At 35.0% G+C, this 13,537-nt stretch overlaps 1 protein-coding gene across 2 annotated transcripts in view; it reads left to right on the top strand.

Moving 5' to 3' along the window:
• LOC120860199 (coiled-coil domain-containing protein 171) overlaps window positions 1–13,537 on the top strand; it is a 334,015-nt gene that overhangs the window by 238,589 nt on the left and 81,889 nt on the right. For both annotated transcript variants that reach the window (XM_040235975.1, XM_040235974.1), the window contains one exon: window positions 3,297–3,428. In XM_040235975.1, the coding sequence (XP_040091909.1) occupies window positions 3,297–3,428 (132 nt within the window). The remainder of the gene's footprint in view (window positions 1–3,296; window positions 3,429–13,537) is intronic.

Below are 13,537 nucleotides of genomic sequence, written 5' to 3'. Positions count from 1 at the left end.
AAGTGTTAGTCATTTTAAAGTAAAAAATATTATATATATGTTATTCATATCTATAAATAAACCAGAGTATAGAATCTAATTATAGGATGAATAATGGTATACTGTAGCAGAATTAAAGGCTGGCTTTTGAAATTATGATTTCCAATTAATTTTAAATTTGAAATTATAATTTAATCCATGGACAGGTGATGATGGTTGTTTTAATCCTAATTCACACTAAAATCTTTATTTTAAAAGGTGAACCTAATTTTCCTAGTAGGATGAGAAACAGTTTTATTGTTTTAATATTGTTACTTCAAAAATTTTTTTTGACAGTAAAGAAATTTACTTTAAATTTGCATTTTTGAAAGGGACCATTTTGTATCCAGTGGGCAGTATTTCCTAAAGAAATCCTGCTTCTGTCTTTTCTGCTCGTAGTCACTTTCTTCTCAGCCTGTGTATTTTGTTTTTCTTGTGAACAAATTTAGTGCGGTAAGGTGAGAGTCTTTTTTTTACTGTTCTGTGCTGAACTGTTTCTTGTTTATCCTTATTCACACTTGCCTTTTGCATTCTTTCTGAGCCATTCCCCTCTCTCCTTTAGTTTTGCTGTTCATTGCAGTCTTTCTCTCCTGCTCTTTGCGGCACTGTTAGCTTTTTACTAGCCCTAGCGTCACTGTTTTATATTCTTTCAACATGATGCATTCACTCCCTTTATCTATTAAAATAAAAGAATTCCTGGTCAATCCTTTATCAAGACTTAAAAATACTTTTTCTTGAAATACTTGGTGAACATTTTAGTTTGCCTATTTTCAAAGTTTTGATTTAATATAAAAGTGGGAAAAAACCTCATATATTTTAGTAGAAATATTTGTGAGTTTATTTCTGTTATAGATCATGGGCACTGTCTCTTTGTGGCACTGCCAACGTTCAACAGATAATTTATAATTAAATGAGAGTATTAACACATGCATGCTATTCAAATAATGTTGTAATTGTGATGCCCATCATGAGGTTTAGCAAAACAACTGCATTTTGATTTTTTTCCCTATCGCATACAAATACGAAGAGTTACTTCGTTTGGCAAATTAAATAATGTTGTAGTGAAAATGTTAATTTGACAATAAATCACAGTTTTAAATGCCAGATGCCCCTGCTTAATGTTGTTCAGAAAGTTTATTTAGAGGCTATACAATGTGGCTTACTGTTCCTGCACGTCAAGCTTCACAGATGAAGTATGATGCCTGATACTAATCGGGTTAAAGGACCTCCAGTGCCTGGAGTGTGTTGTGGATTGTACCTACGTTGCTCATAGCCGCCCCCCGCCCCCTGCCCTCCCACCCTTTGCCCATATTAGCAATCTGCTTTTGTACTTTGACATCCAGGATTTCCCTAGTGAATTTTGTCACAGAAAAAAGAGAATCATCAATATCGCAGTTAAACTTGACTTTCAAAGCTAATAGTATCTCATTTGGGGGCTCAAATTTAATAAATTTTCTTTGATTCTGGGTGAGTTTTTAAACATCAAACAATGAATTGGCCAGGGTGCAGTAAAATATTTAGATCTATTGACTGTTGTTCAGAAGGGTAGAAGGCAAAACACTAGTGGTTTGATGTTGATAAATTCTCAGTACCTTAATCCACATTAATGTTTTCTTTTATCTGAGTGCAGATTGGTGACAAAAAAAAAAAAAAAAGCAAGAGAAGGTGTCCATGCATATAGAATATAAAACCTAAAGCAAAGGCATTTGTAAAATGTGATTTATTTTGTTAAGTGAGTTAAAAGCATTTTCATCCTAACTGAAGACTAGAAAGTGTTTGTTACAGATAAATATGCATTCTGTATTGGGACTCTGGTATGAATATTGTACTCACACTGTTATACAAATTGCATTATAGTGTATGTTTTACAACATATACTTTGACATGCAGTTATTGGCAGAAATTCTTCAGCTCAACTTAAGACGATAAGGATGTTTATAGCCTGGATTAGCACAAACTATGAAAGATGTCGTCATGTGTTTGTGTATGTTTGCTGATTTAAGGAAACCTTATATTGTATGATAGTTCATTCATAAAGTAAGAAATAATTCAAACAGTTTTACAAGCTATCCAAGTGGAATAGAAAAATGAAGGTGAGGGTTCCTATCATTTATTATTACCAAGTTATATATGAAGTTGCTGAGATAAAACTAGAGATATAAATACAGGTATTTCAACAATGATGATTCTCCCCATTCTTGACCTTTACTACCTCGTAAAAACTCATTTTGTCCTGTGACTTTAAGCTAGTCGTATACTATTTATCAAAGACACAATGTCAAAGAGATAAAATTTTAAAACCTGTTCAGGCATAAGAAAAGTTAGGAAATATGCTTACATATGAAAACTCTTATCATTAAACTATGTGATTGAAGATGAGAGCCTACTGATCTTAAAATTAAACTGTGGAATTTTTGAGGCTTTTACGAAATTTGGAAATTAAAAATGAAAATACTTGTTTCTAAACATTTTCTTTTATTCGTATTATATAGTGAGTATTTCTCATTTGTCCAGAAGGTGGCAGTGTAATATCAACTGCATGTGATGCAGAGACTAGCTTGCGAATTGGTATTTTTCCCATATCAGATCTGTGATGTGTTTGTATTGTTACCTTTCTGAACACTTCAAGTATAGTACAAATACTACTGATTTTATCCATTATCTTATTTAGAAGTCATGTGACTAAGTTGGTTTATATGTATTTAATCATTAAGATTCACATTTAATAAGAGTAAAGAGGGCAAACAAACCTCTTGCTAGTGTATTTTTAAGTCTCCTTGTGTGTTGAACATATTTGTTTTTATTCTAGAGTACATACTGAACTTGTCTTGTCGAAGACTAGTGCCTAATAACTATCTTGTTTAATATATACCCATTAATACTGATTGAATTACATATGGTATTAGGAGAGTGTGAATAAGTAAGAGATTGCTATTTATTTTTGATTCTTGTGGGCTTGTTTTTCCTTGTTTCCTTTTTCTTTTGAGGGTGGAACAGTGAAAAAATAATTCAAAACCTCTTGATCAGAAGAGCTCCAGCGACTCTTCTTCCCTCTGCTCATTTCAAGCAGGAGGATGCTTTTTCTTCTTAACATTCTCCCCCAGCACTCTGAATTAGAGATTTATTTGCAACGAAAAATCAATTAGTCCTAAATTTATTCATGGATTTCAGGTCTAGCGATCAATGCAAGTCCACTCAGTGGGCTCAAGGGGACCCAGTTCATCCCAGTTAATGTGTCTGAAGGGGAATTACCATTGATGCTATTTTTTTCCCTTTAGGTCAGAGATCAGATCTCGCTGTCACGGACTGCGGCAAGTAGGAATGACTTCACCCTGCAGCTACCCAGACTGCACCTGGAGACCTTTGCAATGGAGGGGCTCAAGGGTGGGCCAGAGGTTGTAGCGTGCCAGGTTAGAGTCTAAATAACATTGTTTGCTACTGACACATGTGGAAAAATAAATTGCACTTACTGGGGAGAATGGAAGAAGCCTCAAAGTCTTGTGACTAACTTAAAGGAGATGCAAATAATTTTTCCTCATTTTTCTTCTGTCATGTAACACTATGTTTCACAAGTAATTGTATTCCTTTCTTTAGAGCCTAGAACTAACCCCTTAAATAATCCATAAAAGTATTTTTTACCAAGGAAAAAATATATGTTTCGTAGCTCAGTACAGTATTAAAAGAACATTCTTTCTGGGCAGCAGACGAAAATAAGACACTAAGCTGTTATCTCTTCAAGCTTGTCTGAATTTGTAGCTCTAACTCTTTTAAAATAAATCACTTTAGATAAAATTATCAGGAGAGATATTTGACATTTTTCAATGTTAATTCCAAAATATATCCAATATTGTTAGGTGGTAATTTCAACAAATCTAGAACCTAGCTCTTCTTTGCATGAAGAGTATTTTATACTTTAATGATTAGTTTTAATAAACATTGTAATTAATATGTGCCAAAGGAGTTATTTCATTTATAAAACTCAAAGCACAAAATCATAAATAACTTTAAACTTAATAAAAATATTTATTTTCAAAAACATATTTATTTTCAGAAGCTGCAGCTAGCCTTCTGTTCTAGATTACTGTTAGGTTAGTGTGATTTTTTTTTTCCTTAGGCTTAAAAATATTTTTGAATCAGACAAAACAAAATTTAGTATGTATTTTATTCTCTCTTTAATGTCCAATTTCTTTATTACAAAAATCTATCAAAGTTACATAAACTATAGGGAGCCCGATAATTCCAAAAGGGGTTGTCCTTGTTCAATAAAACCCTAAAGTTTTCAGTGTATTTAAGAGAAATATCTCTTAAAACTCTGTCTGTGCTTCACATTTTGAGATTTAAGATGAACTTTTTCATTCTTCAAGTTTATGACCCTCTGAAATTTTAACTTTGCACAAAATTAATGTCAGTACAAGTGGGGCTATGTTAATTTTTTTCTAACTAAATACTCCATACCCTAATTTAATTTGTTATTAGTACTCAAATTAATACTCAACAAAGAAAAAATATTTGCTTCTTTCATTAGAATGTCCACATATTATAGTAAAATATATGTAATTATACAGCAAAGCATAAGACACTTATTTTTAGTTATAGACTAGCACACTATGCTATTATTTAGTTCAAGATTAAGATGTACATTTAAAATTTGATTATATGTGAGTACAATATGATTTGATATTTTTCTAGTGGTTGTAAAATAATCCTTTATTTGGTTATCTTAATTTGGAATCTCCCAGGGCTTAGTACTTGTCATAATTCACAAATAAATACTTCTCCCAAACTCTAGATTTTGATGATTTGGAAAGAGACTGATTCCTAGGAATGCCATTTTTTAAGGCAAAACATGAACTTTCTAGAGTCCTGACATCTGTGAATAGCAAGAAGGAAATGTATAAGCTTGTATTTTAAACTACTATCTTTCCCAAGTTCTAATAAAAATAGTTATATGGGTTGCCATATACCTAAACACTTGAGTAAGTTTTATATTGATGTGATCTAATATGCATTATAGTTTAGTAATATATGTCTTGGTTTAGTATGCAGAGAAGAGCTCATGATTTGGGCCGTAATAGTTTTTCAGGCACACACGCATGCAGGCACATGCGTGTAGGCATGCAGTTAGTGATATGGAGTACTTTGAGGAGAAAGGCACTGTAATAGTTGAAGACCTTAATTATAATAATTATAACTGCCATTTTAGTGAGCACTTACTATGTAGCTAGTATCATGCTTAGCTCTATAAATAAGTGATCTCAATTAATTCTTACAATGGGCCTGTCAAGCAGACAGCATTATTTTCATTTTACAATTGACAGACAACAAATATAGCAGGTAACTCTCCTCAGATCAACAGCAAGTAAATGGCAGGGCCTAGAGTTTGGGTTTAAGTTTAGGTATATTTGATTGAAAAGCCTGAACTGGTAAAATCTGACAGTAAAAATCAAGACATGTGTCTTAAATGGTAAGCATAAAGCCTTTGAAATCTGTGGTGGAGTTTTTCTTCCATTTATAAAGTATACATTATGCATCTGTGTATGAGGTAGGTCATAGTTTATGGTGTATTGTAGACACATTCACAGATAAAAAATTTTGCTTCCATTTGATAGGCTAATGTTATGGAACTCAACTTTTCACCTTTGCAGTATATGTACGTGTGTGTGTGTGTATATATATGTATGTATGTATGTATATGTATATACTTATGCTAAGTATGCAACATATTTAGGAACTCACTATTTGTTTACCTTTGTAGTCTGTGCTGATGAGGTGGACTGTTCAAAGTGTGCCTCACCTTTATTATGACGAGGAGAGGCCCACCATGCAGCATGTGGCAGTGTCTGAACTGTTTGGCCAACATATTTAACCATCATTTAGAGCAGTAGGAGCTGACTTTTTCCTAGACAGCCACTGTCTGTTGTTTCCGAAGGGGAAGATTATACCTTTCTTATAGGTATAATCCTGGATGGAAGGAAGACCAGTCAGCACAACTGAAGGCTGAGGGGATGAATGGATTACCTTATCTCTCTGAACCCAGAAGAGTGTGTAACTGATATACTCTTACAGGAAATAATTCAGTTTGGCTGGTCTCTGAGATGTGCTGGCTTTTAGCCTCAGTTTCCTTATTTATCTGCAACAAAGTGTAATGCTAACAATTTCTCAGGCTTGTACTGAGTTTGGATGAGGCAGTGCATGTGAAGTGGGAGCACAGTGCCCAGCACAAAGGCAGCAGCCAAGCAGGGTGGCTCTTGTTATTGCACACCTACATACTGCAGTATGAGACACCTTGTAAAGATGACGTCAGCAATAGTAGTATAGCTTGATTTTATTACTTTTGGGGGGGGTGTGGGTTTTTTTTTTTTGGTGTGTGTTTTAAGAAATGGTGGTTGTTGTTCAGTTGCTAAATTGTGTCTGATTCTTTACACCCCCATGGACTGCAGCATGCCAGGCTTCCCTGTTCTTCACTATCTCCTAGAATTTGCTCAAACTCATGTCCATTGAGTTGGTGAGGCCACCCAGTGATTTCATCCTCTGTTAACTCCTTCTCCTCCTGCCCTCAATCTTTCCTAGCATCAGGTCTTTTCCAGTGAGTTGGCTCTTTGCATCAGGTGGCCAAAGTATTGGAACGTCAGCATCAGTCCTTCCAATGAATATTCAGGGTTGATATCCTTTAGGATTGACTGGTTTGATCTCCTTGATGTCCAAGGGACTCTCAAGAGTCTTCTCCAGCACCACTTAGGATCTTTTCTTTGTATCTTTCCACTTGGTTCTTTCATTCTTTTTTGTTTCTTCAAAGCTTTTAGTTTTGGTCAAGATCAACTTTAGCTCTCTATTTACTTTTCCTTGTTACTTGATGTTCCAGTGAGGCCAAGTTGCCAATGAACCCCTGTCTAAGATCCTATGGCAAGTTTAGAACTATTATTCCTTGGCTTTTATCTCCTTAATAGCAGTATATTAGTCTACTAGGATACTGAACAAAAAATAAAACACCTAGATTAGACAAGTTAACTTTAGGTGAAAAACCCAGTGCAGTGTGAATGCAGAGGACTCTGTAAGAAAAGATATTCTGCCCGTAATTTATTAAGATAATACCTATTACTCATTGTCTTATACTTTGAATTCTGTTTTTTCAATGATTGTATGATGCTTTTCATATCTGGAAAATATTAACAGACATTCAGTAAGTGTCTGTGCCTCTATTCCCATTCAACGATAACCAACACAGAACAATATCAATGTTAATATTATTGATATTATTGCATGCTTATTCCATACCAGTTACTGTGCTAAATAAACACCCTACATTTGCTTTCTCATTTAATCCTTGCAACAATCCTATAAATAATTGGTACTCTGCTTTTATCCTTTTTCCAAAAGAATAAACTGAAATTTATTAAGATGAAAATTGTTAAAGGTCACATATCCAGTGAGTAGGGTCACTGGCCTGTTCATTCTTTTAATCATGCCTTTCTGCCTTCTGTGCACCATGGCATAGTGTTGTGTGTGTGTGTGTGTGTGTGTGTGTGTTTTAAGATAGCTGAGGGGGGAAAAAAAATAAAGGGTAGGGTCTGCCTGTAAAATATAGTTTCTTTTGTGAGAAGATCATGGCAAAAATAGAATCCAAAAGAGGTTAATGGGAAATGTTACTTAAATTGTGTATTTCAGCCTCTTCATGTGTAAAATGAAAATAATAGAAGTTTCAAACTCAGTATAATGATTGAATGGGTTAATCCATTGAAGTGCTTAGAATAGTAACATGGTAAGCGCTCACTGTTTATTAGCTTTCCACCAACGTGAAAGCTTCATGAGGCCAAGAACTTGATTTTGTTCACAGTCACACTGTCAGAGCTCAGAACCCTGCCTCACACAGAGGAGGCTCCAGTGCACGAATACTTGATTTCAGGCACTAGACAAGTTGACTCAGGAAGCTGCTGTGCCTAAGTTGTGCATGCCTTTAAGAAATTTGGGATCAGTTTTTTAAACTTCTAAACCCACTTCATTTAAAAGGAAAAGTCCCCTGAACCATCTCATAAAAGTGTGTAAGGCTTACTGCACAATAACTATACCTCTGGAAATATAGTATATTTTATAAATATATGTTTATAAACACTTCATTAGAAAGGCTTCATTGTGAAACCATTTATTTATGAAGATTTTAAACAACAGAGTCTTCACCATAAATCCAGTAATCCTTTAATCACCCATAACCTACTGGGTTATTATGAAGTCCGTCCTTGGTATGGTTGTTTGTTATATGTTATACCCACAACTTTTGGGATGCTGTGGTTTCTTTACATTCAACTTACTTTCCAGGCATAGAAATTTCTTCCAGCTATTTTGTTGTATTTATAAAGTTAAATCATAAAAGAGCATCTTGAAAGGATTTTTTTTTTTAATGTAGAGAAGAAAGAAATATCTATACCTAAGTACTAAACTGTCAGGGAATAAAAATATCAAGAATCAGCCACTCTTAATAATTTTTTACATGTGTTCCCCGTTATACTGCTTGATGCAACAGCCTTCTAATTGTACAAGAATCATATTCATTTGGGCACAACTAGAAATTAAAGAAATGTTAGAGAATTTTGCTTGGAAGCTTGTATTACTTAGATATTTTCTTCAACTTATTCCATCTCCATAAATGAATTTTCAGATATCTGATTATTTTTTAAAACATGAAAATCAGCCATTTTGAATGAAAATCTCACTCAATATCTAAAATGCTATGTAAAATTCCCCAATTGTCCCTAAAAGACTAAACGACTTCTATTAGTTCTTTAGTTTCTTACTTTTTAAAGTATAGTTCTTTAGTTTCTGATTCTAAAAGAAAATTTTACCTTCTTTATATAATTTAGGACTTTCCCTGCTTTTCAGATGTCAGTCCTCCCTGGGTCGCACTGTCTCACAGAGTTGTCAGGGTTTAGTCCAAGGGTCTCCATGGTGAAGTAAAGAGAATATATTTTGTGACAGCTGTTTGTCTCACAGATATTCTTTTTCACTTATTTTTGAGTCCATGACTGTGCTTTGAATGTTTGACATTATTGGAAATCTGACCTTTTTGGTAAGTGGGGTCATTTTTGTACTAAAGTATCAAAAAGATTTGAGGATTATCTAAACTTGTTATCAGTGAGTGTGTGGTTCTCTTTAAATTCTAAAAATTAAAGTATCTTTTAAATTTAAAAACATAATATGATTTTAGATTTCAGTTGTAGCATCAAAGAGAATGTTGAAACTACCTTCTTCAAAGGATGGTGAGTTCTTCCAAGAGAGGAGCTGTTTGTTAGGGGAAAACAGTTAGCTGGGAAAATCATAGTTCATCTGAGAACAAATGCATTTTGATTGGAAAAAAGCCATCCTTGGTCTCATTTAGAGCTTGACAGCTGTAATCTCTAATTCCACAGAATATAAATTGTGTCAATGAGGAATCTAAATGACCTGGATTTGAGGCCTAACTCAAGGATGAATATAAGAATCAGTGAGTTTATTTTTCACAGTGACACCAGGAAGAATAAATGGCATTTTCTGACATAATGTTGTCAGAGAAAATATTTTTGTTATTTGCTAGTTAAAGTTTTAGAATTCTGTTCTCAAGATTTGAGAGTGCACAAGCAGACATTTAGTTTCTTCAAAACTTGCTGGTACCGCAGCTGTGAGGAATGCTAAATGAAGCAAAATATGAAGAGAAAGAAAATGCTAATGTGTACAGAAGGACCGATTTTAGGGTCTGTTGCTAAGTGGGGTGAAAGTGAGAATGAAAGTGTTAGTCACTCAGTAGTGTCTGATTCTTTGTGACCCCATGGACTGTAGCCCACCAGGCTCTTCTGTTCATGGAATTCTCCAGGCAAGAGTACTGGAGTGGGTGGCCATTTTCTTCTCCAGGGGATCTTTCCGACCCAGGGATTGAGCCTGGGTGTCCCACGTTGCAGGCAGATGCTTTACTGACTGAGCCACAGGGAAGACTAGGTATAACAGTGGTTAAATAATTAAATAACAGCATTTAAACGTGGATTTATCCTCGTTGTGAATTGTGCCTTGTCCTGAATCTGTGTCTTCTCCTAAGGTTACAGGACGTTTTAGTTTTTGTTGACCAGGAAGACTGCTGGAAACAGCCTCACGCGTCAGTCATCTGTTGTTAGAACAGATCAGGTGTTATCACCTAAGTACCCTCACCCTCCCTGACTCCCTTCCTCCTCCCGTCCCTTCCTCACCCTCTGTGATGTGCACTTTTATTTCCCCTCTTTATTTTGGTGGTGCTGCTGGAGGGGATAGGGGATACATCAGTGAGAATTTTAGGGCAGAATCTTGAGAGTAAAAATGTGAAATTATGGATTTTGGTCCAGATATTTTGCCAAGTGTTATATGCTACCATTGTTTTCTTAGTCCCTGTATTTTATTTTAAAGGACTTGCTGTTTAAAAAAAAAAAAGTATTTTTCTTTGTAGTTAAAACATAATCTTGGGGATCAAATGATAACTAACATTTCTTTAAAAAATAAATATCTGTTAAGACTAGGAGTACTAAAAAGTTTTTTTTTTTTAATGGTTAGCTGATGGGATATTTTACATTTTGTATCATGGATTTTATTTCAGGTTGGTGGTGATCTGAAATAAGGGGTTTTCTTTCCCCCGTTGGGACTTTAATCTCTTTGCCTTTGGAATATCACAGGATAACATGAGGGCAAGGAAATATGTCTGTATAAAGCTTCTGCTACACAGAATGTTATATTGAGGAATCTTGTGACTAACTCCTTGACTCAGCTGAAAATATTCATGAATTATTCCCTGTGGATATGACCTGGTATCAGCAGTCTGAACTAACACTAAGTAAAATCTGATAGGAATTATTTAAAATGAAGTCTTTTTTCCTTTTTTTTGGGGGGGGGGTATCATTTCTTCCTTTTTCACTAGGGAGAATAATTTGGAAGAAAGTAAAATCATAGCCAAGTGACTGTCACAAAAGGTTGAAGAGGTTATACAACTTTATCTAAAAATAATAGAATTAGCCCCAGAACAGATGGAATCCTTTCCCCATAGACATAAATTACCCAGGTAACAGGAATCCTCATTATTTTATCCAATCATTGTCTATTTCTCATGGAAAACACATTGTCTTTTCTTGTGAAGGATGAACATGAATTATCATCCTTGTGGTACTAAGAGTGCTGCTGGAATTCTCTGCTAATTTCACTGTCTGTGAGCTTCCAGCCCTTACTTCTTCTGGTGCATCAGCTTGTCACCTGTAACATGGAGATGGTGATACTTGCCCTCCTGCATCTTGGGGCAGTTGTGAGGATCCCATGACATGGATGAAAGTACTTTGGAAATTAAACAGCACTCATAGGTAGTTTTTAAATTGTTTTCCTTTAAATATTTGCCTTATAAACATTCCTTGATCAGGTGTAAACTCACTTATTTTCCATCTCAGGTTGAGATATTTGCCCTTCTAAAAGACAAGCAAGTAAATCAGATGATGAGGAGGTTAGCAACTGTGAATCTGTGCAATTTTCTATATGTCATTGAGCTTGCTGGAAATATCATGCTGATCAGAATGGCAATTTGGAAGAGATAAAATAATGCCGTGTGCTGGGGAAAGAGGCAAGCAATGTAGTATTGGAGAAAGTCTATGTGGAAAGTCAGAATGCCTGGATTGAAGTCCTGGCTATGTAATTTAACCGTCTTGGCAGATCACTCAATGGCCCCAAGCCCCCTATTTCCTCATCTTTAAATGGAGGTGGTGAAGCCTGTCTTGCTTTCACTTACAGAGTTGTGGGGAGATCAGATGGGATACTGTACATGTGAGGGTGCTTTTATATTGTAAAATGTGAAATTAATATAAGCTATGTTAGACTGAACTGCAAATAGGCCTGGGTTTCAGGAAAAGTAACCTAAGTACATTAAAGGAATGTTTTAGTGTTTTGACTCTTGGAGACTTTTGACTGATGACATGTTTGATACAGGTTTCATGTTAGTAGAAACATGCAATAAAAAGAATAAAATGTTCGACAACTCTTGTGTTTCCTTACAGGTCAGTATAAAGCCATGGGCTGACACTTTGGTGAATGCCCACCATACACTTCTGAGTAATTATTCTACAGAGTAATTTAAGCATTACTACTGTTTTCACATGTTATTTTAAAATATTCTTTTAACTTCTTGCCTTTATTTATGCTGTTTAATTTATCTTTTGAACATCAGATTCCAACTCTGAGATGTTAACATTATTTTGCCTGAATGTGAAATGTTTCAGACACACCAGATAAAATAAAAACACAAAACATATGAAGGTAAAGAGCTTTTTTTTGTTGTTGCAATTTTCAGTTCCAGGTAGCCCAAAGCAGAAAAGCTGCTGAATGATATGAACAGCATTTCTTTGCCATTAACATTAAGAGGCAAAAGCTAAATCCCAAACTTGACTCTCTCTGTATCTTTTTTTTTTTCATTTTTGAAGTCTTATTTGAGTATAACCCTACTCGATAATACCTTTTAACGCTCATTATTGTGAGACTGAAGCCTGTGCACACTTGAACTCTCAAATGCTACAACAGAATTGCTATTCATTGCAGCTACTTGGACCAAAAAAAAAAAAACAACAAAAAACAGTGTTTGATGGACTGCCTAGGTGAAGACCTGGGAAAGGAAGGGTTATCTACAAATTGAGTGAGTTTATTATGGCTTAGTGATTTGCTGATTGATTTCATTTGCTGTCAGTTAAGGCTCTCTTAGTGTCAGTTTTCTTTGCATAATGCCTTGAAATAAAGACCGATGAAGTTCTTCAGATTGATGCCGCTTATATAAACTGACCCTGATTTGCCCTATTCTGCGTGACAGGTTAAGTGACAGCAGTTAGAGGAAAATCCAGCAATGAATATGCAACTTACCGATTAAGGGAAATGCAGTAAGTCATTCAGTCTAAAACTAGGTACAAAATAATTTCTTGTAATAATTCCACAGATGCCTTGAGTTTCATTAAACAGACTGTTATTAGTCTCAAGAGTGTATGTGTGTGGGGTTGTGTGTGCATGTTGATAGAGATAGGCAGATAGGGAGAGGGACAGAAAGAGACAGAGGACTGAATTAAAAAAGAGAACTAAAAGTGATCCTAAAACTTTTTATATAAAGTAAATCTTCCTCTCCCCAGTTAAACTTGGAATTGTCAGAATCATGGTTTAAAAAATAGCTTATTTGAGGTTGTATAATGCTGTGTATTAGGTAACCAATGAAACATAGGGTCATTTTGAAGCTTTAAATGCTTTTCAATTTCAGAGCTTTCTAGTAAAGTGCTGGTAGCTTTTCTTTTCCTTTCAATGGCCAAAGTTTCATAGTGCTGATTAAAAAGATGTGGAACTTTTATGGGAAAGACTAACTTAAGAAGTAACTCACTGAGAAAAACATGGAACACGAGCATCTTAATATCTGTTCTGAGTGAGAGCTGTTTCACTCATAGCCTACAGGGAGATTTCCCCTGTGGAGTGTGTGACATTGCTTCCATATTGCAGAGCACTATTTTGTTCGGAGTATATT

The sequence above is a fragment of the Oryx dammah genome, unplaced genomic scaffold, assembly GCF_014754425.2.
Source record: "Oryx dammah isolate SB20612 unplaced genomic scaffold, SCBI_Odam_1.1 HiC_scaffold_11050, whole genome shotgun sequence".
NCBI classification, from domain to species: Eukaryota; Metazoa; Chordata; class Mammalia; order Artiodactyla; family Bovidae; genus Oryx; species Oryx dammah.
This window is presented reverse-complemented; position numbering and strand designations above follow the sequence as displayed.